The 27,584-nt window shown below is 42.4% G+C and overlaps 1 protein-coding gene across 1 annotated transcript in view; it reads right to left on the reverse strand.

Moving 5' to 3' along the window:
* The window catches only part of BARX2 (BARX homeobox 2), a 34,179-nt gene extending 13,475 nt beyond the window's left edge, over positions 1-20,704 (reverse strand). The window contains exon 1 of the mRNA XM_021531111.2: positions 20,474-20,704. Coding sequence (XP_021386786.1) covers positions 20,474-20,684 — 211 coding nt within the window. The 5' untranslated portion in view covers positions 20,685-20,704. The remainder of the gene's footprint in view (positions 1-20,473) is intronic.
* Between the last annotated feature and the right edge of the window lie 6,880 nt (positions 20,705-27,584).

Here is a 27,584-nt window from a genome sequence, read left to right on the forward strand (position 1 = left end):
GTAGAAGTGGTCACAAAGTAGAGGGAAGAATTTTTGAGTGCTTGTACAGGGGGGTTTTAGTTTTGTACATGGGGGTCAGAGGTTTTATGATGGAGGGATCTGGGCCTGTCCTGTCCTCCCTCTTTCTTCTTCCTTACCTCCATGTTCTTGGTGATGTTGGCACTCACAAATTGGTTTAGAGTAGAAAAGCACCATTTAATATAGGTAATAGGCATTGGGGAAAAACTGTAACCATGTAACACGTAATGTACCATATAAAAGATAGAAAAGCACCATTTAATATAGGTAATAGACATTGGGGAAAACCTGTAAACATGTAACATGTAATGTACCATATAAAAGATAGAAAAGCACCATTTAATATAGGTAATAGGCATTGGGGAAAACTGTAACCATGTAACACGTAATGTACCATATAAAAGACAGCAGCAGCCCTGGGTGGGAGAGAAGAAGCAGTCGGGGTCAGAGAGGATGTCAGGGTGTGTGTGTGCCTCTGCCTGAGCTGTGAGCAAACCACAGCAGCCCAAGGAGAAAATCTTTTAGACAACTTGCAATAAACAACCATGAGACTGAACAACAAGAGACTGCTGAGCCTTTCTTTGGAAGCACAAGTTGGAGGAGAGACTTTTCACCACACGGAGCCACCCCTGACCCAGGGTGGGCTTCGGCAATTGGCCTTGAGCAGCTGAGAAGCCTGAAGGCATCCCTGAACAAGACTTGTCTCACTCCCTGCTCCCACAGGCACCCTGCGTTGGACAGGGCTGATGTGGGGCAATCATCCATCTCAAAAACACAATCCAAAACTCACCTAGAGCAGCAGCAGTGTCTCCAGGGATGCCAGATCCCTGAAGAATGGCACCAGGGATGGCAGGGCTGGTGATCACCTTTTTGACAAGTGACGTTGCTCAGGAGGGGAGGAGATGGTGATGCACCCTTTGAAGCTGGAGTGGAAAGGCCTGGCTGTCCTGGGGCAATCACTGGAATATCCTGGGATAACAATGCTCAGCTGTCGCATTTATTCCCAACTGCTGGAAAGATACAAGCCAGCACCACCTGGTGCTAAAGGCTGCTGTCCCTGCACAGAGCAGCCTTTTCTCCAGGCTGTCACTCAAGCAGAAAGCATGCCAGGCTCTTGTCAGATCATCAGTGAAGAGGAAAATTTATATATAAAGAAGATTTCTTTTGTTTTAAAGAAGCATTTAAAGAATCTATTTGGCCAACACTCAAGAAATCCTTTGTGGCAAATGTAAGGCACTGTGGCTTCATCAGCAGAGAATGTATCAGAACAGACACCATTCCTGTACCTCAAATTATTCTGCTTCACATACTCAAATGACAACCTGCCTTTTGGATGAGGGCCCGCCTTGACTCAAACCTGCCCCCTCCAGCCAAACTGAGCATGGCTCACAGAGGTCCTGCTCATTGTCTAAGGCTACACAAAAGGGTCTCTGTCTGGGATTCATCCATCTTTAGCTGATGAGTCCTTTCAATCCTACTCAGTGGGAAAGCAGGTGCCCTGAACAGAAGCAGATCTGCCTTAATATTTATTGGATACATGTGCCCAAGGCCATCTTGACTTCAAACAGCTCCTAAGGGAAGGCAGGTTTGGAAGTGAACCTCCATTCCAGACCCTTATTGCTTGAACTCAGAGGGAGTTCTAAGCCCGGGCCACATCAATTCCAGAGAAATAAACACCAGCACATCTCCATAAACAACAACACAGGCAGTGCAGGGAAGTTCCCGGATACAATCTGCCAGCTCCATGCCCAGATCTGCACCAAGGGACACTTTGGGTCCACTAAGCCAACTTCAGCTTGAAACTCTTTCTTTTGAACTGAGTCATGTTAAATATTTCAGCCAAGAGGTCCCACCATCAGTGAGGAGAAGGCTCAGCACTAGAATTCATCACACTGACCCAGACTTCACCTGTGGAGCAGCCAAAGGATGAGAGAATGGAACAGATCTAAGAGCTGGGGTGGATTTACTGGAAGTTTCTGGTCTTGGTTATTGAGGATGGAGGGGGAACACAGCACTGAGAGACCAGAACTCTCAGGGTGTCTCAGCTTAAGCTGCAACAATTTACCAATGACAGATGTGATCAGACATCATGGGACACTGGGAGAGGCCAAATGGATTCCTCTGTCCAGATGGTGTCACTGGACAAGGAGCAAGATTTGGACTTGGATGGTGAAACAGCTCATCCTAGCTGAGAGGGTGGAGTTGGATAGAAGGGTAAATCCTGTCTGGTGCTCTATTCTGCTCCCTGAGTGTCTGTCCCTACCACTGCCCAAGCTTTGTGTCTATATGGCCCTTGGGCCAACACATTATGGCCATTCTTACATCCTCACACATCTGACAAATGATTCAGCCTTCTCTGAGGATTTCACAGGTTCTGGCCAAGTTCAAACACAAAATGTCATGAATGCATCAATCAATCAGTCCCTCACTTCCTGCTGTGTTAATTATTATCACAGCATCCATAAGGAAACACCAGCCTTGGCCAGCTGACTGGCTGTGCACACAAAAGCACTCTTCAGGTTTCTCAAGCCCACCCTTGTGTGAGCTCCAGCAGAAAGCTGGCCATAAATATCACTACCTCTTCCTGCCCCAAGGCTCTAAAACACACTGCTGAGAGTGACACATGGGAAGAAAGAGAGTGCAATTGTTTCTCAGCAACAGACTGTGTAAATTTTGCCTGATGTATCTTTTGGAAAACACTTTTTCCTTCTCAGGAGAATAGTGGATCAGTGTTTAAAATACACAGACATCCTGCTCTTTTCCTCCCTACTGAAATGAAAGGGGGACTTCAGCAAGTGCCAGTGTTAACGTGAAATGGACCCGTCACATCTTGGCAAAGCCTCTCCCTCTTATAGCTGTGGCTTATAATCTCAAGGGTTGCCCCCATCAGGACACATTTAGCAGAAAGCTTGGTCTCTCTGAGCTGCATATATGATTCTTTGATTTTGCACCTGCCGTAACACAGAGAAAACCCATCTCTGTTTCCTCTATGGACAAAAATAAACTCTGTGGACAATTTGGCTGAACAGCTGCACAAACAATGCAATTTAAAAGGATGCAAATGATACATGAGCAGGTTTTGTTCACAGCCTGCCTGTCCTTTGTCATTGACAATTGGATCAGTGGTCTTAACCCAGCTCTGGTGGCTGGGTTAAGGAGGAGAGACACGCACAGGGAACAAAGCTGAGCATAATGGACATCCCAGTGTTATTCCTGGAAGCTGAAACCCTGTTAACAGAATCTAGAGCACCCTGGAAGAGGATTTCCTCCAAACCTATCTTTTTGTTTGAGTAAGCTGACTATGTCATAGCTTCCATAAGCACAGGGCACAGCTATTTTTATCCTCTTCACTCAAATAACAGCACACCCATGTCACCTCACAGATCCAATCTTAACCAAAGGAGAATGAATTTAGGACAACTAAGGTTTCACTTTTTGGATGGGGGAAAATACACAGCTGGATTTCCAGGTTGCAGAAACTTTTCACTGCCAATGATTCTACATCATAAAAACCAGTCCTGGCAACTTCATTCCTGAAGCAGCTTCATTGACTTCAGGACTCTATGTATTACACAAAGTCTGTCATGAGCTGAAGATGTTACAGGAACCATTAGTCACAGTAACATCTCCACCTCTGCCTGCAGACATAAGTGTCCCATATGGACATGGGAAGGTGGGTGCTCCCACCAGTAACACCCCAGTCTCCCAGCAAACTGATGGGAACCAAGACCCAGTGTGTTCACTCCAGGGTCAGTGGCATATTGGGGGTTTTCAGTTGAAACACAAAGCAAATTTCACTCTTACAATAATTCATCTAATCTCAAAAAATAAGCTGAAAAATGTCTCAAGGATGGGCAGTCCCCAAATAGACATACTCAGAATAAGCAGTTCCATGAGAAAAATGTCAGCCTCAGAGATGCAAAGTGCTTTGGAGGGATGAAAACAGGTATGTGCCAGAAAAGTGATGATAAGGTCTTCCTCTGATAGAAGGATGAGCCAGAGATTCCAGCTGTTGAGCTCCAGCTGTTATGACCTCCTCCTGCTCAGAGGAGCTGAGGCTGCCCCACCCCTGGATGTATCCAAAGCCAGCTTGGATGAGGTTTAGAGCGACCTGGGATAGCTGAAGGTGTCCCTGCCTATGGCTGGAACTGGATGAGATTCCAACCCAAACCACTCTGGAATTCCATGATCCAGTGATCTCCAAATGCAAGCCCTCACTCATGTCCAACATTAGTCTGTGTGATTTTTTCTGTTCTGATAGGAAGAAACATTGTTTTCACATCTCCAGACAAATTTAGATTAGACTTCAGGTAGAGATGAGGCCCTAATTAATCATAATGGATGGAACTGGATTTCTACAGTGCTCAAATTCAGCCTTAATTGTGAATTAATGCCTTTATGGGCAGAAATGTTAGAAGGACAACTGTTGCAAACAGCTTCAATCCACAACTACAACCATGCCCCTGGAAATGCTCTGATTTAGGGATTGAGTTGGGAAATTTAGGGATCCAGATGGAAAACCCTCCCTCAATCTAAGACTTGAAGTCAAAGCTCTGGTTTCATCACTCATGGATTCTCCTCCAAGTTTCCTACAGGCCCTCTCACCGGGAAATGCAGCGTTGCTGTGTTCCACTGGGATGTTGAGACTTCATAATCTCATTCCAATGCCAGTTATAAAATAGGCAAAAATCAACACAGCCCTTTCTTCCCTTCACGTGTAGGTGGGTGTATTATTCCCATTAGCATAAGAAACAGCTCCAGGCTGATGGGAATATTGTCACATTCCCACGACTTTACTCTGTCCCATAGGAGAACCAAATGAACAAAATTCTGTTCACTTGGACGTAGATTTTGGGGAAAGAGGACCTCAGGCACATTATTTCCATCCCTGGAACTGCCTTAATGTTCAGTCTCAGCCAACTCCCTGAATCCCACTGGACTTCTGTTTTCCTCACATGCAAAATGAGGGCAGTAATACCAACCACACCAGTGATTTGGTCTGGACAGGACTCAACAGCAGCCATGAGAGGAGGCAGAGGTGTTTCTATCTCCCAGCTCGCTGCAGACATTGCCCATTAATACTCTGAATGAGTACTGTGTTGAGAACTCTCTTTTGTGTCACACGATTATGAAATTCCTTAACGTGCCATTAATATGCATGTTAATGTTGAAGCAATGCATGTGTCCTGTTCTTGTGCAAGCAGCAATGATTCCAGGGGAGCTCCTCCAATAACAGGCACAGATGCAGTGTGTGGCTTTTCCAACAAAAATAGCTTTTTAAAGCTCAATTTTTAAAAAGTTCTCTTCGCCCAAGAAAGACATTCTGCCCAGGATCAGCCATCCTTGCCAATTTTAACATTATGCTGATCTAAATAATTCTGCAGGGAATATTTTATGTATCTCCCAAATCTCAGCCAGACTCTGATTTGGCTCTTCTGGGATGAAATGCATCTTAGAATTGGCATTTCCACAAGCAGACAAAATCTTTACATTGACGGTGTTTTCATTAAGCTCTGAAAAACCTTCTGAAATAGAGGCTGTATTCCACCTGGAATGTCATCAAGCTGTCCAAAGAATTTAGGCAATTATTGGCATTTACTGCTCTCTGATGAAAACATCCAACACTGCTGACCCATCACGGGAATATGCATGCTCTGCTCAGCCATGGCATGATAGTTCTGAGGCAGCTTTTAAATTCTGAGACCCAAAAGAGCCTTTAATTCACATTTGGTGAACCTTATATGAAAAGCTGTTTCAATTTTACTTTTTTTTAAACATCCTACTCATTTTTCCTCTCTTTTGAAGTACTGATGCCATGCCCACAGCTGTCCCTGTTTCCATCCCAGGAGATCTGATAGGAAGGAGATCCAAGGACTTTCATTTTATGTAGAACTTTCAAAAGATTTGCTTGGACACTGCATCCCATTTCACTGCCTTGAAGTAGATTTTCTTCAATTAATTAAAAAGCACTTTTAAAAGTATTTTTCTTCCTTACTAGAAGCCATTCTACAGAAGTTAAAGCATTGACATTAGATGGATCAATGTTGAATCCATATGGATATAAATATATAGCTGGCTAATAAAAAAGTGAGTTCTGTGTCTACTCTGTGTATACCAACCACACTCTACCACCACATCCTTTACACACACAAAATGACAAAGTGGAGAGAAAAGTGCAATAGAAAGTGCAGCCAAATAAGAAACTTATAATCTGATATAAAAATTGGCTCAAGTACCTAAAGATTTCAAATTATTTTAGTCCTTTATTAAAAATAAATTAAGAAAACAAAGTAGGGCATTTGAATAGCTTGCCCCTTCCAAATGCATGAAACTTCACAATGACAACACATTCCTACTTGTTTCCAATTCGAAGGAAGAGTAAGAATCTTGAAAGAAAAAGAAAAATCCAGTATGAAAAAATAATTTTATGAGTTGTCTTCTCACACATTAAAAGAAGGCAAGGAAAAGGCAAATTTAAATTATTTTCTCCTCTCTGTGGGTCACCTTTCATTAAATTGCTGAGAATGAAACACACTCCCACCAGGACGTTAACATATTATTTTCAGTGCTGCTGGGGTGAGGAGCCTGATTAAAAATAAATGGTTTCTCCAATGAAACACATCATCCATCGTCAGCATGTAAAACACAGTCATTAATCACAGCACAACCTGCTTATTATGGGCATTCAAGCACTGGCAATACAAATGCTTATAAAACAGGGGCTCCTTTCACAATTCCCTGCCCTTGTCTCTCAATAGTTTACAGGATTAACCCTTTTGCAGTGAGGGATGGGCAAACTGGTTTTGCCTAATTCCAAACCAACCTGACATCATGGGTTCAAAAGTTCGACTTGAACTCGAACATTCTCAGGTGCAGTTTGTGCTGAGGGAACAAAGAGCTCAAGGGGAGCTAAGGGAAATGAGATAGGGATAGAGCAAATTGAGGAACTCTACAGGGCATGGACTGAGTGTAAAAATCCCGTGAGAGACAAAGGGTGGATAAAAAACGGCGATGAAAGAGTTGAAACTCTTGCAAAGTAATAAACATGATTTTGTCTAAACACCTATCTTAAATTGATTTATAGGGAAGTCTCTTCCTTCCTACAGAATTCCCTCTGCTGGGAAAAAACAACAAAATTTTAGTTGTACTTAATTAATACTCATGAAGAGCACAGTTACACATACACAGTCCCCACTGACCATATGACTTCGGGCTTCTCTTGCATTTCTTAGCAAAGGAATTCAAAATGCTAATGTGTAAAGAACTACCATTTTTCTTTAAAAAATGGGAAGGATGAGGAATTCACCTGGCTCCATGTCACATATGAATTCAAGGAAAAGCCGAGTCCAGATGGCCCAAGCACAAAATGCTGCTTGCAAATCTCTCAGCCCTTCCCTGGGGCCTGCAAAACCCAGCTCCAGTTATCCCTGCTCCCAACACAGCCTGTCCCAACTTCCAGATAAAGGAATGCTCAGAAAATGTCCATTTATTTGCAGTCTGATGCAATTCCTTTTCTTTTGCTACACACTCAAAACTTCTACCGACTTCAAGGAGAAAATAAGTGGGGACATGAGGAAAACCAGAGGTCCTGGGAAAAGCAGTATTTGGACATCCATGCAGCAGGCAAAAGTGCCTAAGCCCCACTATTTACTGATAGTTTTAACAAGTGAAACACCCCAATGAAGAAAATTCTTGTGGAGAAAAAGTAGATAAGGTGTGTATCTGAATTTTCTCTTGAGGTGTAAACTGGCCCCAGGTTAACCAGAGTTGGTAATTTGTCAAACACTTAACCTTGTCATCACTGGACAAATCTTTCCAGTGTTGGTATCAATTACTGGAAGCAAATGATCCATGACTGGCTTTGGAGAAAACAAATATTTTGAGAAGACAAATTAATAGTCCACCATATTTTAAATTACACTAAAGCTACACACCAGGTACCTGAAATGAACACTTAACTTTCTTCTGGGTGGATTTTTCAATTTTTCAGTTAATTAACATTGCAGGAATGGGTGGTGGCAGCAATTCCATTATCATTTACTCCAAATGTAAGAAATACGCAGTGAGTGCTTCATAGGCATGACTGGTTCAGAGCAGAGCGGGATATGTCCCAGCAAATAATCAGCAAGGAGTTAAAATCAAAAAATATCTTGAGCTAAAAGAGACTCACAAGGATCATCAAGTTCAACTCCCAGTCCTGCACAGGGCAAAATCACACCTAAGGTACTCAGAAATTCAGCATTGGCTCTACTTCCTAGAAGTAGAGGAACTATCAGGAGTTTTCCCAAGGTATTTCTTCTAAAGTAAAGGTTTTCTTCAACCAAAGTCACCATCAAGCATCTGTGATGAATGAAAGGTTCTCAGTATCCTTCACTGCCAAAATAATTTTCTGTGCTGTAATATACTACAGGAAAGCACCACCTTTGGTTTGTGGGTGGAAGCTCGGAGATAAAAACCATGAGCAGGTGAGAACTTTATTGAGAGTTTGCTTTTCCAAAGGCACCCCTGAAGCTCAGCTCTGGCGAGCCAAGGCTGTGCTAAGCAGTGTCTGCAAGGAGGGAACAGCAATGCTCAGGTTTTAAAAAGCTGCCAACTGATTTTAATGCATTTTTGCAAGCTGTATCATGACTAATTGTGCTAATACTGAAAGGGGGAAATAAGGCCTGGATCACAGAAATCTGCTTTCTCAAACATATTAAAGCCACAGAGTCACCAGTTGCCATCAGAGTGTCTCGTTGCTCTCCTGGCAGTGGTTTTGCTCAGTGACAGGAAGAAAAGGGACACTATTTTTCCATGGTTGAGTATGTGCCACAGAAGTCCTGTACTAACATTTATTACAGTCCCTTTTTCCTGATTAAAGCTTCTGGATGGGTATAATTTTTCCCCTTCTCTGAAATTTTTATTTCATAGTTGCCAACACTGTAGAATGTGACAGTGGAAGCTATTAATTGATCCTGCTATTAATAGAAAACAAGGAAAACAGAAAGGACAAAACAATTACAAAAGCTATGACACCACAAAAGAAAAGGAAATTATTTGCCAAACTGAGTTTTCCAGACCAAAGCCCAGTCCATGGAGCCAAGTACACAGCAATAAGACACTCCAGCACTTCCATGCCAGCTGGACATGCAGTCAAATCCATCTTTCCCATTTCCACACGTGTCCAGCACCTCCATCCTCCACAAAGAACCTCTCACAGTGCCAAAGAAATGTCATGCCATGAAAACCAGGATCAGGCCCTATCTTTCATTTCAGCACAACTGCTACAAAGACAGAGGACAAGCCAGATCAATCCCACACCTGCAGAAGCACTTTCAGCACTTGGCATGGGCTGGGAGATCATCTGTGCAGAGACAAATTTAGCTCACCCAGAGATGGGAATGATCCCAGTGCACAGACATTCCCTGCTGGCTGCACAGCTTGCCATAACCCAAGGTTTTGATGGGATGACACTTGGGATGTGGAGCTCTGACCTCCCAAGACAGTCAGACAAATGCAAGCCAGGAAACACTACCTCTGCAACCCAAAGCTGCTCCCTGGCTCTGCTGGAAAATGGACAGGGAGGAAAACTTCTGAGGATAAATGAAAAGAATCAATTCAGAATGTATTAAAAATACATAAATGGTCTTAAAGGAAGCATGTGAATTGCAATTTAAAAGACAATAATGATTTAAAAGATAATTTGCCCAATTTTGTGAAAACACTGCCATACTTGAACTTATTTATAAATCCACCATTTTACAATGTAGATTATTTATTTTAAAATAATATTTTGGATGCTGTACTTTGTTCAGCTAAGAAACAGATGAATACCTATAAACATTCCAGCTTTGGAATTTGGGATTAGTAAAAGTTTCATTAATTTATGAGCTGATACTTACACAAGTAAGCTTTCTAAATCTTTACAATTAGATGAAACAGCAGTGGGATTTCTACAATCTCCTTTCAGTCATCTTTGCTGCCTCTTCTGATGCAATCACTTCAGCAGCAAGTCTGTGATGGACAAATTCATCTACAGTACCAGTGGCTGTGACATCTCTTCACAACAGACAGGTGCTCTGGGGATTAGGCACCAGCCAAAGAGGTCTCTGTCACAGCCACAAGAAAAAAGCTTTTAATAGGGCTGTACAAATAAAATCAAATCAGTCAGGATTTCATAGATGCTTTTGTTTTAATGCAATTTAAATGCTGAACTACCTTACAGTAATGTGCTTTAAAAGGCTTACAGTTAAGCCATAATTGAATTTGACTCATTCTGGCCCTGATCCAGCTACAATTTAATTGACTTCAGTAGGAGTTGGACTGGGCTCTAAGTAATTTTAACTAAAGTAATCCATCAATTGTTTCTCACCCACTTCATCAAACTCCTTCCTATAATTTATGATTGCTCTATAATTTATTACAACAAGATGAAACCAACCCTTTTAACTTCTGGCACGGCTTCCTGACCCTTGGTGGAGAATTTCACCATATGCAGCCACCTAAACCAGACCTGTCTGAGGAAAGCCAAGAGCACAATACAGCTGAGCTCCAAACCTCCTGGTACTATCCACAGAAACCTCCAAATATGAGCTCCTCCACAGCTTAGTCACCACAGGAACAAAATGAACTGCTAGCAAAGCTGTCAAGAGGAGGCTTGGAACAAAACAGGCAGAAGAGTGAGTGAAATGCATTCACAAACACTGACAAATTTTTTTTGGCAAAAAAACAATCCCATTTTCTTCAGTATTCTCACTATTTTATTCTATCCATGATTACATTACTGTTTTCTATTTATTTGCCTATTTTTTGTCTTTGAGCCACAGGATTAAACACCATCCAGAGCAGTAGGCCTTCCATTAGACATAAAATGTTATGTGCAACATACAAGGAGATGTTTTCCATAATAAAGGACCACTACTGCTAATTTCAAAGATGACAAGTTAATCTGTCATACAATACCCTGCTTAAGTAACCAGAAACATATCATGCACATTTCTCTATCTTCTAAAAGAAAAGAACATGTTTTTATTAAGGCTTCAACCCTTCTGTGCTTACACTACCAAGCTCTGTTTTTTAATGGATCAACGTAGGCAGCTCTGCGTTGGATGTGGCAACAGGCACTTGCACACTCAAAGGTACAGGAACTTGTTGCTTCAACATTAATTCTCAGGATCTCTATTAAAATTAAATTCAGATGAAATTCAATCCCTGTAAGGTGAAATAAATCCCAGACTGAAAACGAAAAAAAAAAAAAAAAAACAACACAACTCGCTGTCAGGAAAAGTAGCCATTTAACTGCTTTATGACTTGCAAAATAATCATTAAAAGAAATATCCGAAGGTAAATGGTGGCCAAGTATTTAAAGATGACTTAGTGATTACATGGAAAAATCTCTATTCTGATGAAAATCCAAAAAATGAGTAGTAAGATTATCCAAAATACAGGGCAAATATAAATACTTTCAATTCAACCCCTTCTCTGCAAATCATCCTGTTGGAGTCAGACAACAAACTGCACGAGTAGAAACCACCGTCAAGTCAAAAAATTTACAAGATAAGACCTGAACATACACATCCAAACACATTAAGGTCACCGAAAGGCTGTTGCCAGGAGAAAAAGACCATATATTTGCAAATTTTCTATTATCACATCTCCAAAGGGAATTGTAATTTTGTTGCATGGGAGGTTCTGGAAAACTGTTTTTTCCTTTCATTCAAAAAAAAAAAAAAAAAAAAAAGAGAGACAAAAGGAAAAAAAAAAGGTATGTTTTTTTTAAAAGAGAAAAATGAAAAACAAAGCATATTTGTCTCAAGGTTCTTTCAGGTTCTGTGTTTTCGACAGAGCTTAAGGGTTCTGGATGTGCTACCTGAAGTCCAAAGATTTTGAATATGAGTGCAGGGGTCCATGTTCAGGAAGATGGGGTTTTCTTTGAACGACTGTTCTTTACCCTTCTCTTTAGTTATTTAAATGGATCTCAGCTGTTTCCAAACACTTGCAATACCTACAGATGGTATCTGGGTGTTGTTCTGAGCTGTGCTCTGGACAAGAATGGGTGAAAACGTAAAGGTGCATGAGAGGAGAAGGAAAAAATACTGGAAAATGGAAAATACTACATATTACTGTCTTAGCCAGGTCCTAATACCACATTAGGACCTAATATATATAAATAATATATAAATACCTAATACCAAAAACCTTTATATTTTTAAAGTTGTCATTAAAATGGAGCTTTGGGAATTCTGGGCTAGAAATCTCTCAGCTGAATTTTCCCACAACCCTGGACAACGCCAGACTTCTACTACTCAACTCCCACTGTCCTTGTGATCCTATTCTATTACAGACTTTACACAAATACAACTGAGATCACAAGATAGGTCCCAAATTTTCCAAGGAACTGTTAATTCCTAGCAAGTGAAGCTACTGAACCTATGTTCTGGATTCTGCAGTTTTCCAAGGAACTGTTATTTCCTAGCAAGTGAAGCTCTTAAACATGTTCTGGGTTCTGCAATCTAGCCAGAGCAATTCTTATGTGGGAATGACTGAAAATGTTTGGTTGTAATTTTCTCTCCTTGAAAAAGAAAAAGAAATAAAATTTGCAATACTAAAAGTAACTTCATTGCTATGCCAAATGTCCTATAAAAAGGAAAGTGTTATAAAGTTTTGCCTTAGCCTTTCGAAGATAAGTTTTGAGTATTTTATTCCTGATTATTTTCTCTGACCTGATTTTACACATACACACACTTTTTAAACCTCTCCATTGTCAAGCTAAATTTATAACATTTTCTTCGCTCTGAACTGAAAAGGATACATAACGATTATTTCTTCAATCTACCAACAATCCAAAATATCAATTTTTCTGATTTCTCCTATTTTCACTTGGATATTATGAGATTTTGTACATGGCCTGCAAATGCAAACTCAGGTTTCTAGTGGCTCCAAGCAGGGCTGCAGTCACTTCTAACACTGAACAGCTTATCAAGGGCTGAGCAGAAGAAATTGAGCAGCAGAATCAAGCAATTAAATCCTCTGAGCAACCAGAGCAGAGCCTTTCTCCAGCTCAGCAGTTTTTTAAGAAAAACTTAAGGCACTGTATTGAGCAAGTGCCTCCAGAGCTCAGTTCCTGACCTGACGATGAGTTCTGGCTCTGCCATCCATTGTGTGCATTCCCTGCAAATCTGCCTTCCCCACGGGCCTGCACTGGGGGCATGGAAGCGACTTGGAGCTGGAAAGGCACAGATTTTGTTCCATCACCCAAACCTGCTCACAACACTCCTACCAGCAGCAAATCCATCCTGGAGGTGGATCACTGCGCCGACCCATCCATTGCCAGAGCTGTGATCCAGGGAGCTGCACCCAGATGGCAAAGCAATGTCCTGCTCAACAGAGCAGAAAAAACCACAAAGGCTCCTGAGCTCCTGCCCTGCTCTGCTCCCCGAGCCTAGAGGGGTGACAGGAGCTCCACATCAGCTCCAAACACTCCTGATTCCTTTTCCTCACCTTCCCCAGCGAGGATTTTTGCTCTTGTTCGTGCCCAGCTTGTCCTGAAGGCAGCAATGCTGAGGGTCATTGATTATACAGGATGAGATGGTCTTTTCCTGCATTCTGCAGAAGCAAGTTAAATAAAAGTCCTCAAGATAACAATGGCACTCGGTCTGCACTGCACAGTCCCCATGAACAGGGGCCAAATTGAGGACACTTTTAACCAAAGTGCTACATTTAAATCTAACTCACTGTGCAGATGGATTTAAACTGCTTCAGTGCCAGCTGTGAGGCTTTAGAAAATGAGGCGTAGGTGTCAATTTTCCCAGTGGAATCCCAAATTCATTAATGCCTCCTATTATAGCATTCCTCCACAATGCTTATTCATGCCCAACCACAACCACAATGCTGATTACTTGCCACAATAGGTTTTATTGCAATCACTGGGGTGTGATCTTCTGGTTTGTTCACTGTAGTTTTGTCATTCATTAAATCCTTTTATTCGCTATTAACAGTACGGAGATAAGACAGCAAAAGTCAGTCTTTACTACAGATATTTTACTATCTAGCACTGAAATTTCTTTAGAGACAGATTTCTCTGCTCAGTCCTGAAATCTGCTTTCAAAACTAGATTAGAATCTGGGCTTCCTTCTGAAATGCCACATTTAGTACTGCATATAATCCAGCAGAAAAAATTAACAGGCATTTCTACAAGTATCCATTTATCATCACCCAGGCCATTATTATTATCCCTCATATGGCACTTTTGGCCATTTCTGAACTAGATTTTCTGCTAAAGACATCAAAACACTTAAAACCCAATATGGGAACCCTGAAAAGCATTAGGCTCATTAAAATTTACTGTTGTGCCCAGTCTACAGCACTTACAGAGGAATCCACTTTCAGTTCATAGGTTTGTTTCATTTGATAAAATGTTCCTCAACCACAGACAGGCTTTTCCATGTAGGACTAAAATAGACAGAATTTTGGAAATTTTGAGAAAACTCAGATTTTCCCAATGCTGCAGCTGAATATATCCCACTACAGGAGCAGGGATACAGTCCTGACAGGAAATCCTGACTTTTCTAGATTTTCAGAGGAATGCTCAGAGACAGCAGCATAACTGTGACTGCACCTTCTGCCATTTCCAGGCAGAAATGTCATCTCTGAACTATCTTATATCTATTAAAAATACTCAACAGCTTCACAAATACTGTATCAAACACATCTACAGAGGAAGCACTTTTTATGTCTCAGGATCAATATAAATCCTTTTCAATTTTGCCTTTATTTTTTGCGACTCAACTATAGAATTCTACTGATCTTTGTAAGCTAAACCAAATAAATACAGGTAGTTTTCAAAATATTTTTTTTCCTTCATATGTTTGCACAAATAATCAGCAAAAATCACAAACAGCCTTGCAGCAATGCAGATTTCCACACAGGGACATTTTCAGCTTGCAATTTAGGCTGGCACCTCTTGTATAAACACACAGATTCCTTTTGGCCTGCTTCCCTCAACATTTTGGGGCACAGGTTTTTCATGGACTCAGGAGCCGTTTAAGATCTCCTGAGCATGCACTTCACACGGCACAGAAGCAAACCTTGCAGACCTTGCACCGTTGCCTGGGATGCCGCTGCAGTCCCGGCGCCGTCCAACCCCAGCTGCAGATGCAGGCTCGGGGAACGTGGGACGCACTCGAGTGCAAGTGAGCCTGGCAGAAGGTGCCCCCAGCACCCCACACCAGCTTCATTCAATGGGATTTATCCAGCTGTCGTGCTCCAGACTGGAAACGTGCTGAATGGATGGCGTCTCGTTTTTCCCTGTGCTGGAACACACGCACTACGTGGATTCCCTTTTCTTTTCCCAAGCATTTTGCCTTCCCCCAGGAATTCCATAACAAAATCTGTTCAGTGTAAAGGAGAAGATTCAGCAGGTATTTGAGCAACAGAAATGGCTTCACCCCAATTTTAAGTCATGTCCCACAGCAAAATCAGGCCTTGCCCATATCAAGGCCTTTTGGACGATATTCAGAAGTAATCTTTTGTTGTGAGTTTGCACATAAAAACTTAGCTGTTTTAAGTAACAATAAATCTACTTTCTCACCGTGGTTTCCTAAAAAGGCTGAGGAGACTGAGTGAGGATCAGAAGAGCCAAACTTTATCTCCCAAGCAATGATTCTCCAAAGGCCCCAGCGGCTGCAGGGACCACTAAGTTTAATCCAGAAAATATCATTTATATGAGGAAAATGACAATTCAAAAGATCCCTTTGGAATAACCAGCTCCCAAGTTCATCCTAAGATAAAACAACAGAAGACAGACATGGAATTGGAAGAGAAGAATCCAAGATTTGAACAATTCTATATTAGACACCTGCATACATTAAAATCCCAATGACACATATCCTGAATGTTTTTAAGACCAAAAAAAAAAAAAAAAAAAAAACAAACAAAAAAAAAAACCCAAACAAACAAAAAAATCCAATCACCAAACTAAAAATTCCAAAAATAATTTAAAGAGGGTAAAAAAAAATAATAATTACTAATGTTCTTTAAAGACACAGACCAGCAAGCAGAGTAGTAAATTTTCAAAAAAGCAAAAAAACAAGTGGAGAAACTTAAGATTGCATTCACTTCCCAAAGTTGTGGCGCTTTTAAATGTACATGTAGCAGTAGCACAATTCCCCTAAAACATAGGTAAATATTTTATATTTTAGCAGACAATTGTCTCAGAAAAGAAACAGGGCCACACTGATCCAAGGTATACTTTTGCCTTGCAAGGTGTTGTTCTGGTGTAGCAATTAAAGGGAAATCAGCACAGCCCTACCTGAGATACAGACTAGTAAAAAACCTTGGCACAGACATAAATTACTCTGCTGCTCATTAGGATTTAAATTATAAACCACTAAGACACATTCAAATTTGAGGTTTTTTTTGTGAGCTGGAATAGGGCCTGGTACAAATGAATACACATCACAGACAATTAACAATTTGTATTACCAACTTTGCTGAAATAACTGAACTCTGTGATTGAAGGCAACGCAATTCTTTCTAATCCAGACATCTCAATTCATTTGGAGAGTTTAAAAAGGCCATCCAAGACCAGTATTACTGATTACCAACAGACAATGTCACAAATTCCACTTAGACCAGGGATTGCACACTACTCTTCTTCACACCCTTGACTAGTTTTCATTTTCAGACTATTTTAGTTCCTTTGATAAATAAGGAGCTTTTCTAATTTGACCTTGTAACACTGCACACTGTGTCCTTTGATTCTTTATCATGCTCAAAACTACCAATAAGGCAACTGGATTCTAAATCTATCACTAAACCAACATAACAAAAAATAGAAGAAACAAATTAGAATTGGAGTAGGCTTGCCTACAAATATTTTTAATTAAAAAATTAAAATTAAAATTTGAAAAGTGAGTCCTACAGGACTCTGTTCAGAGAAAAAGCAACCATCAGCAATCACCGTAACAAACCAAGCATATGAACAATGTATTGTTACTTATACAAATTAATCAATGGTGACATTATATGAAAAGCTAATAAAAATATAAGTATCATGAAATAAGATAAATAATATTTTCATTCAGTCATCACAGCCCAAAAAGTCATAACGCAAAGTATTAATGGTATTAATCACCATCTGAAAATATTTCTAGTCTTTAAGATTGTAATCATAATGGTTCTGAACCCAGACTAGCATTTTGTTACAGATTTGCTATTGGTTTAGTCTTGTTTTTTTGGCTGAATAAAGACCACAATACATGTTCACATGCCAAACTTTAAACTATTGATGGTACATTCTCACAGAGAATTGCAGATTTCTTTAGAAAAAAAGTTGGGTTGGAATTTGTTCCAAGCTGTCTTCAATGGGAATCTCTCCGGTGACACTGGTGAGCTTTGCATTAGACCTCACAAACGCTCCTCACAACTAAAATGTCAATCTTTGACCTCAAGATGCACCAGAAAAGTCCTAAACACTTCTTCCACCTCCTTCTGCTTCTAATATGTTTTGTTCCAATTCACATGCACTGAGTTAAATATTCAGCAATTCATCAGAGCCAAAAGAAAAACTCCTTTCTATTGTGTTAGCAAAGTTTTCTCATCTCTCTTCACTTAACTAGGGATATTGTTGAACACAAACACTGGATACCTACAAGATCTTATATCTTTCAGCTCCAAATAAATTATAAAGGCATATCAGCCTGCTCTGACTTCACCCAAGATGAAAGAAATATTAACTCTTTAGTCCATGAAAATGTCTCAAACCCTGACTCTTGTCTTGAGAAAAAGCCACTGAGGAGATGTTTAGCTGGAGTAACTCATTAATCATCACTGTTTCAAACACTCCCAAGTCCAAGCTGTGATGGTACAGTAACAAATCTCTGTGGTTTAGGTTAAGACACATTTTTTTAGATCATGAAGAGGCCAAGTTCCCTTCCTGATGAACTCTGGAGGCAAAGGAAACTCAAGCAGAAAGTTAAATGCCATACAGTATTTATACAGTGCTATATTTCTGCAGCCTTTAGCCCCCAAGTAGTTTGGGAAGGGCTTTTTAGTTTATTTTCACTCTGTGTGTGTATCTTTGTGGGCTTGGTTTTTTGTTTTATTTTAGTTTAGTTACAGATTTATATTGAGTATTTTTCAAATTCTTTCACATTTAGGTATCTTTTGCAGTATTGTCCATTTCTTAGCCAATAGTTTCCTTTCATTTCAAAAAATTCCCATTGCCTAATACACATAAGACTTGAATTATGCCTATACTCCTTAGAATCTGACCAAGTTTTGATCCACACTAAGTTTTTAAGTGTGGATTTGATAGTAGTTTCCTCTGTGATTTTAATTCCACAAGCAAATCTCTCTCTGTACTTCTCAAGTGCTGCAATTCCATACAGCTTAGTCCATTAGAAGCAGATACTCCCAACCTGGACTGACATAGGGACAGGCCAGAGCTTGGGCTAGAAACAGAACCTTGAGGGCAAACTCATTAGAGATCCCAGGCACAAAGAGAAATAAGGCTTTAACTGAAGAGTAACCACAAGAGACTCACTAGCATCACTCTCAATCCACTGCTGAATCATACGAGGATTATTAATGATTATTTACTGAACATCACTCTTGCAAAGACAATGCTTGCTATACTTGACCCAGAACTATGTATTTTTAAAAATTCTCTCTTTTTTTTTCCATGGGGGGTGCTGAGAGTCAAACCAGCTGCTAGGAACCACCTCACCCATCAAAAATCCCGGGATCTATTAGGTGACATTCAGACCGTAATTTTTATTAAGGTAGTTGTATATGCTTCTGGACACTTATAATATCCAGGCTAATATTCATTCTGGGTGCTATAGGGACTTTCTTTTCTAATTCTTCCTGTTTCTGTACAGAAAGAGAAAAAAGCCAAGAGGCTTGGTGTCCTTAGCCTGGTGAAGGGAGGTCTGCAGGCAGAATCGGGCACTCCGTGCGTCACTGCCACACACCAAACCCCTTCAGGACGTTTTGGCCAAGAACTGAATTTCACTACGCAGTAGTGAGGGATCAGCTCTCAAAAATTCCCTTGTCAGCAATACCTTGATTAACAACCAGTCCTTATACAAAATATGTCAGCGATTAGTTAGGGAAAGCAAGGGACGTCACGCACAAATCGGTTGAAAGAAATTAATGTTGATGGAGGATCAAATTGTCCATGCGATTTCTTCCCAAAAGCTGGTCATCATAGGTCTTAATTCTGATTCAGCTTCCTAATCCCTCCTGGATCTTTAATAACTAGTATTTACAAAATAAATATTGAGGTTGAAGGAAGATTTATGCTTGGAGCAAGGATTTATTCTACTTGTCAAATCTTAGGGTACACTAACAGCAAGTTTTCTATCAGCAAAGCTCTACTAAGAGCTGAAAAGATCCTTCTTATTTATATTCAGCAATAAAAGACCTTAAACTAAACCAGCAAACCTAAGCCGAAGTACAGGCGTTGAGGTTTTAAACACAACCTAATACTAGGGCAAAATGAATATTTCCAGCAAAGAGAAAGAGAAAAAATATAATTCTATGACCTTGAAATATGTATGATTTTTATTGGTAATTAGTCCTTTACAAATATTTTTCAATAGATAAGATTTTTTGAAGAATGCCTTTTTAAGCTGCAGTTTCATCACCTCATTTCTCTTGACACATTATGTGTCACCATTGGAATTATGGCCTTATAAAAAGAACAGAAATCTGGAAAACTGCTTGCTTCATCAGAAAAAGGGATTTTTTTAAAAAATATTTTTTTAATCTGGAATGTATTCTAAGAATACTATTTTTATTTTTAATGTGAATTTTTAAATGCCCACATTTGATCAGTCTGCTTGTGAAATTTTATAATGCCCATGGTCAAGACCTGATTGCTTATCGTGTTGCCTGTACAGGGCAGAGCCATTTGTGTGTATTTATTTGTGGTGTCTGCAAAATCTTTACAAGTATTTTGCCATCTTTGCTGTTAGAAATAACCTACGGTCTTTCAAAGAAAAAGAGAATTTAGGGTAGAAAAACTGTGCCTCTACAGATTTTTTTTTTTCTTTTCACAATATTTTTATTAACTTCTTTGCACTAACACAGACATAATGAAAAAAACACTGGAGGTTTCAGTGAGCCTCAAATTAAGGACGATTTCTAAAGCACTGGAGTCTTGTAGATCTCTTTAACTCATTATTAGCCAATATATTATGATATATTGGCTCCAATGCACACCCCGACGACCATTGGGCTGAACCCCACCACTACACACTGACAGCAACTAAGAAGTGGCAGTAACTAACTGATAGCTGCTGGTTACTGATAGTAACTAAGGACCCCAGCGCTGGCGGTGCGGGGAGCGGGGATGCAGTGTGAGAGCCGCGCTTGGTCCAGGCAGGCTCTGGGGGAAGCAGCGGGCGATGCGGAGCCCTCGCCCGGGACCCGCGGCTCCGCGCCCGCCCCGTCCCCGCTCGGTCGGGCTTACCGGCGCAGGAGTGCAGCGGCTTGGGCCGGACCAGGAGCGACGGACACACGGAGTACAGGGAAAGTTTCTCGAAGTAGTCGCAGGTCTCCTTGGAGAGGATCTCGTCGATCATGAAGGTCTTGTAGCGCCTCCTGCCTGCCTTGGGCCGGCCGGGCGCGGGCAGCCGCGCCGGGGGCTGCGGGCCGGGCCGGGGCTGCGGCGGGCCGTGCATGGCGGGAGCCCTGCGGGCCGGCCAGAGCCGCGCCCCGCTCGCATGGGCGCCCGGCGGGCCGAGCGTGCCCCGCTGTGCCCGCTGTCCCCGCTGTGCCCGCTGTCCCCGCTGTGCCCGCTGTCCCCGCTGTCCCCGCTGTCCCCGCTGTGCCCGCTGTGCCCCGCTGTCCCCGCTGTGCCCGCCCTGTCCCCGCTGTGCCCGCTGTCCCCGCTGTGCCCCGCTGTCCCCGCTGTGCCCCGCTGTCCCCGCTGTGCCCCGCTGTGCCCGCTGTCCCCGCTGTGCCCGCTGTCCCCGCTGTGCCCGCTGTGCCCGCTGTCCCCGCTGTGCCCGCTGTGCCCCGCTGTGCCCGCCCTGTCCCCGCTGTGCCCCGCTGTCCCCGCTGTGCCCCGCTGTCCCCGCTGTGCCCGCTGTCCCCGCTGTCCCCGCTGTGCCCCGCTGTCCCCGCTGCGCCCGCTGTCCCCGCTGTCCCCGCTGTGCCCGCCCTGTCCCCGCTGCGCCCGCTGTCCCCGCTGTCCCCGCTGTCCCCGCTGTGCCCGCCCTGTCCCCGCTGTGCCCGCCCTGTCCCCGCTGTGCCCGCTGTCCCCGCTGTCCCCGCTGTCCCCGCTGTGCCCGCTGTCCCCGCTGTGCCCCGCTGTCCCCGCTGTGCCCGCTGTCCCCGCTGTGCCCCGCTGTCCCCGCTGTCCCCGCTGTGCCCGCTGTCCCCGCTGTGCCCGCTGTCCCCGCTGTGCCCGCTGTGGCCGCCGCCTCGGCCGCGCTGCGCGGCGCCGCTCCCCGCTATATAAAGCCGCCGATAAGCATCTCTCCCATCGCTCCGCGGCCTTTTTAGGAGGCTCGGGCTGTCAATCAGGGCGCCCGCTGCTCCCCGCCAGCACCATTGTTACCCTGCGCCGCGCTGGGAGGATCCGCCGCTCCTTTCCCCTCCCTGCTCTCTATTTTAAGATACTGGGGTGTGTGGCCTTTTTTCTTCTTCTTCTTCTCCTCCTCCTCCTCCTCTTCCCTAGATTGTAATTATCTAAAAAAGTTAAATGCGGGCTGCCAGAGTGTGCTGCCCCGGCCCCCACAGCTTTCCCCGACCGGCGTCAAAACTATTCCCGAGCCGCAAAATGATGGAGAGCGGCAGACGGGGAAAATCCTGATTTTAGGTGCCTTGCCTAGGAGCACTATGTAGCAGTTCTTTTTCTCCAGGAGCGGCGTTACTTGGACCCCACGTCTGAGATTATTTTCTGGCGGATCCCTGTTTAGTTCAGCTGGATTTTTGCAAAGCTGAGCTTTCAGCCCCTTCTGCTGAGGGGTGCTGAGGCTTCCTCACTGGAACTTTTCCTACCAGGCTGTGGGCTGAATTTTATTTCTCATCTCCGTGGCCTCCAGCAGGAATCATCAGGACACCCTACTCATGGAAAGGTGTATCAGGAGGAATCCCCTGGATTAACTGGTTGCTGCAGGTTTTCCAGAACCCACAGCCAGCTCACTAACTTTAAATGGATAAAGAGATGCTCATTATGGAAATTTATCACCCTCCAAAAATTATTAGTCGCAGGTTTCACACAAGGATTTAAATATAATCTGCAAAAAGGTATCAGACATCCTTTGGTTCTCATGCTTTGGCAATCTAAATGGCAGCAAACGCTTATTTTGATAACAGAAAACTCAGTCTGTTTTTGCAAAAGGGAACAACCGTTTCAAACTCTCATCAATGATTTGAACCACTTTTATTTTTTTAACTGTATTTTTTTTAATCCTTCAAAACACTGTAAACTATCTTTAACCTCTTTTGTGAAAGCACAACTTTTTTCAATTCAAAATTTCATTTAACTTCAGCAATACAGTTGTTCATTTATAGAGACTCAAAATAAGACACTTGCATTGTCCATACTCTGACAAAACTGGAAGGCAGATGCAAGCATATATCAGACTTTCGATATATCCTTTAATTTTTTTTCTTAAAATCTGATTACATTTTTTTAAAATATAGTACAGCTAATTATATTGAAACACATGTAAAGCAAAGTGTTTTGCTAATTTTAAACCATTGGGATGGCATTCTCATTTAAAATAGTTTGGAAATGCTTTTATTTCTTTTTATTTTGAGAACTAAAGTGATCTTATGATGAGGAATTTAACTAGATTGATAACAACTAAGGAATTCAAGAACTTCTCTCCTCCACGACATTGTAACTCTTTCTAAAATACTTAAACTTTCTGCTTTAATTCCTAAACAAAGTACAGCCATTTAAGCAGATGGACTGATTTTGTTATGACTGTAGTTTTATGAGTACTCACCTCTTCATTCAGACATAAAGCATTTCAGGAGCACATTTTCTTCATCTTTTTCAGACCCTTTTTTTCTTTTTTCTTTTTTTTTAGGAAACTAAGTAATTACCAGCAACATTAGCTCCAGCAACATTAGCTTCAGCAATTAGTATTGCTGATAATTATTACAAAAAATATTTTGGAGGCAATAGTGAGCCACTGATTTAAGCCCCAAAGCAGCAGCAAATGGCATTTTATAACTTACATTACCTCAGGATCTGGCCAGGAGCTGCAGCCCACCCTACCCCCACTTCAAATTTATCCTGCTTTTCTTGTCTTTGAAAAACCTGACACAACACAGCAGAGGAATGTTTCCTGAAGAGTATTCCAGGAGCTTGACTAGATCCAGCCTAGAAATCAAGAGGGGAAGCAAACCATGGGCTTTCTGAGCTTGCGGGACAAGAGACTCTGCTTGTCTTTAAATGTTTCTTTCTCACGTCTGAAGGGCTGAATATCCAGAGGTGTGTGGCTGGCACCTCTGTCCATACTCTAGAAATGTAATGTCCTCACCTGAGCCCAAGCAGATGAACTGGCAGGTGGGATTAGCCCCCACTAACACGTCTCTAGAAATTTTATTTCTTTTTATTAATGTTTTTTTTTAAAGTGGTCAGAGCAATACGGTGGGTTATGTCGGATGAAACACACACTGGCTGTCAATCAAAAAGGGGGTGCTTTGGTCAGGAATAATCAGGGGTTTTGTTTCCAAAATTAATGAAGTGGCTGGAATAGCGAACATCTGCCAAGGGGACTCAAACCCCGAGCAGCTGTTGGAGCCCCAGGACCCTTCCCTTGTGGAACAGCCTTGCTGAGAAGTGCTTCTCCCTGAGCTTGCTCTTGTGGCTGAGAGCTGGAACGGACAGAGGCTGGAAAGTGAAAGGCACATTCGGGAAGGTTCGGAGGGCAGGAGATCTGACACAGTCGGTGCCCCAGGCCGGCATCTGCACACCACAAACGGCAGCCGGGCAGCCAGGGACCAGGATTTCTGCTCTTTTCCAAGCAGGAATTAATCCGAGGGACACAAGCCTCCATTTTACTGACTAAAGAATTTCTGCAATCAGAATTGAGGAAAATAGAACTGCTGTAAGTCTGTCAGTCACTAGCAAGTAATTTCTAAGGAAAAGCAGGAGGTTAGCCCAGCACCAGAGAGCTGGAAATAGATTGTCCAGGAGGGCAGTTGTGTTCAGTCAAGAGAGATACAGCAGCACACTCTCTAAACTTGGGTTTCTGGAGACAAGTAGTTTTAATTTGGAGTCAATCTGTGCTACCAGGCCTTTTGTATGCAGTGCCAAAGCCCCACATGCGTGGTGCACCTTGGGAAAATGATTAAGCACCTTTGAGTTGACTTGTTTAGTCCTGGCACAAATATTACCATGAGAGACAGTGATTAAGGGAAGAGGAATTAACTTGCTGCTGTATTACTAAATTTGTGATTTAGGTAGTACCCAAGTGGCTCTGCTTAGGGCAGAGTCAGCTGGTTTGTGATCACTTTGCTGCTGCATTTGTATATTGCCGAGCACACTGGGATTGTTTGCCTGAAGAATTCTGTCTGTTAGATTTTCAGCTTCCAGTTTCCACAAGAATTTAAAATGCAAACTTATTTTGACAGAATGGGCAGGATTAATTAAAGTGACAAAGTCTGAAAGTCCCTTTGGCTCTTAGTCTGAATTCCTGTTTCTATATCAAAAGGGCAAAGACACCTTTCACAAGCCCCTGACATTACCATTTTTAATCACTAGAAAAGTCCCTTTTCCAGTGAAATGCAACCACCTTTGAAAACAGATTTGTACAGACATAATCAATCCTGCTAAACACCAATACTCTGATCTCAAGTGTATGCCTTTTTCAGCATGATATTGGGCTTGATACTTGATCCAGTATAGAAAAATCAAATGTGTGGCTGGAAAGAGGAAGGCACAATACGGGCCAGTGCTTCGCTCCAGGGAATCCAGAGGCTTTGTCCTCTCAGCGTGAAAGGTCTCAGTGCATAAAAATCCCTTTGAGTAAAAGATCGCAGCATATGTCTCACATAAATAAAATGAGTTTCTAGTATCTGCCCCATGCCAGAGAAAAGGGCATTGCCCAGGAAATTTTTTTTAAGCCAGAGAGAGTGTAAAACACCCAACACATGCACATAGAAGGAAAACCCACCTGATCGGTGACCAAGTGAGCCCCTCAGTCCTGTTCATTCCCCTGACAGAAATGGTCATTGAGAGAAAGACACCTCTGAGCAGGGTCTCCTCCCTGCCTCCTGGAAAGCCTTGTAAAGGCAGAGGATGGAAAAAAACCTAAAGTGTTTGTTGACCCTGAACTTTACCTTGGCCCCTTTGCAGATGATAAGATGATACCTCTGAGCAGCCGAGGAAACAGAAATTGCAGAGCAGCAACTGCACAAACTTACACACCCCTATCACTTTTGGGGGGCTCTTTGCTCACAGCTTATCTATACAACCAAATTTCATTCCTGGCCTAAGTGACTATGCTCCAAGTCCAACAGTTTCATTAGAATATTTTTTCAGTCCCCAAAACTATGTAGCCTGTCTCAAATCCTCAATTACATTATTCTCCCTGTCGCCTTAAATCTGTCTGCCACTTCTTTGAGTGTCACCAGACATCACTCTGAGTCCAACTGATTCCCTTCCTACTCCCTATCCCCCCACTGTGATGCTGCAGCATTTGTGTGGTTCCAAACCATTCCTGGCTCCAGTTTTGTCCCTTAATGGACAGCCCTGGGCTTAGGGCAGCAACACTACAAAGGTGTCCTTGACATGCTCAGAATAAACCAAAGCTTGAGTTACTTTCTTCAATAAAATTATACTGAAAGCTGAACTATCAATTGGGACACCTTTGTTTTATTTCCTGCTCTGCCTCAAGCCCTAAACTTAATCTCCCTTGCCTAGAGACAACTTTGAATCACCTAGAAATAGAGTATAAGGGTATTCATCATGTGACTGGAGCCACGGGCCAGTCCCCAAATTAGTTAAGATGTTCTGATTTAAAGTAATAGTACAGCTAATAACCATTTTTATCAGTGCTGATAGAAGGCTTAGAACACACAAGCCATAAAGTTCATGACACATTCACAAAACCTCTTAAAAAGGAGACCTATATATGGTCTCAGATTTACATGCAGAGAAACTGAGGCAAAGTTTCCCTCTGTTAATGCTTGGGACAGAAGCCAGATCTCACTCACCATCATGTCCTGTCCAGGCAGAGCAGAATCTAAATCCCAAAATTTTCCTCTGTGACCTCATTTTTTCCCCCCATAGCACAATGGGGGTTGTGAGAGAGTGTGTTAATTTTTTTCCAGTTACCTCTTTGCAGGACACACAACACCTGAGCAGCTTCTCCTTCCTCACCTGTTGCTACCAAAACCGTGCAACCAGACTCTGGCACTGGAATTGGAGTATTTCCATAAGCTCCCAGGGAACTGCTGTGCCGCTACACAGGGCACCAAGGAACTAAAGCAGAAGGAATAAGTCACTATGAATCCTGAGACAGACCCACTGGCAGAACAGAAGGCATCTAGAGAGATATTTATGGGGTGGCTCCGATTTTCTGGGAGTTGCACAGACACCACGTACACCAGAGGCTATGCCAAGGAACAGAGCCCATCTTTCAGCAAGTGGGATTTGTTTTTCCAGGCTATAGCTAAGAGGTTACATTCTGGATTTATAAACTAGGGCTAAGAGGTTTGGGAGTGGCAACCAGGAATGCAAAGGAACATTCTGTGCCACCTGAGGGTCCAGTTTGGGCAAGGCAGAAACACCTGGTCTCCTACTTGTCACCCCATATATTCATGGGACTATAGTGTTTTTCCCCTTTCTCCAATTAATTCCACGCCGCTGTGACAATCCACCCTTAAAGGGAAGGAAGCACCCAACCATCATCCTCCTCCTACCCACATTGCTGTCCTCTCTGGGATGCCAGTGAAAACAGAGACAACTACTTTAATATGGCCAAGGAAACAACAATCTCATTTAGCTCATTTTTTTAAGAGTGACTGGAGCCAATTGTGAAGGGAAGTATCTAATCTCATGAGAATGAGTGTTTTGAATTGGAACATCTTTCAAAAAACACCCCCAATTTTTTGGCAGGGAAGGCTTCCCAAATCTAACACTACTTCACTCTTTAATTCATGCTCCAGCCTCATTTGGATGAGGATCCACATGTGAATACTTCATTCAGCTTTGCCTAAGGCCAATTATTTTTGCACAAGTCTTGCTAAATCTCTGCCAAGCTGGTAGTGTGTCAAAAAGGAAAAATCAAAATATTTGCAACTCCTTCTATAAAATATCCAGGATGTTTTGGTGTTCTGTGACTGATGCTTTATTCATTATTCAGAGGATTATCTCTGCTTTCTTTTTTTCCACACGACAATTTACCTGAAATCAGCAAAGAAAAGATCCACAACCAATTGATCAGAAGAATGTCTCCAGTCTCCATAGAGACACCAGGAAAACACCAGGATCATGTGAGTTGTACACAAGAAACCTATTCATACTGGAATGGGTGTTCCAGGACATTAAGTAATTTTGACAATCTGCCACTATCTCAGCCTGCAAGAAGCCCAAAGGGAGTTATTGATGTCAT

This window comes from Lonchura striata, chromosome 24 (genome assembly GCF_050655825.1).
Source record: "Lonchura striata isolate lonStrDom1 chromosome 24, ASM5065582v1, whole genome shotgun sequence".
In the NCBI taxonomy this organism is placed as follows: Eukaryota; Metazoa; Chordata; class Aves; order Passeriformes; family Estrildidae; genus Lonchura; species Lonchura striata.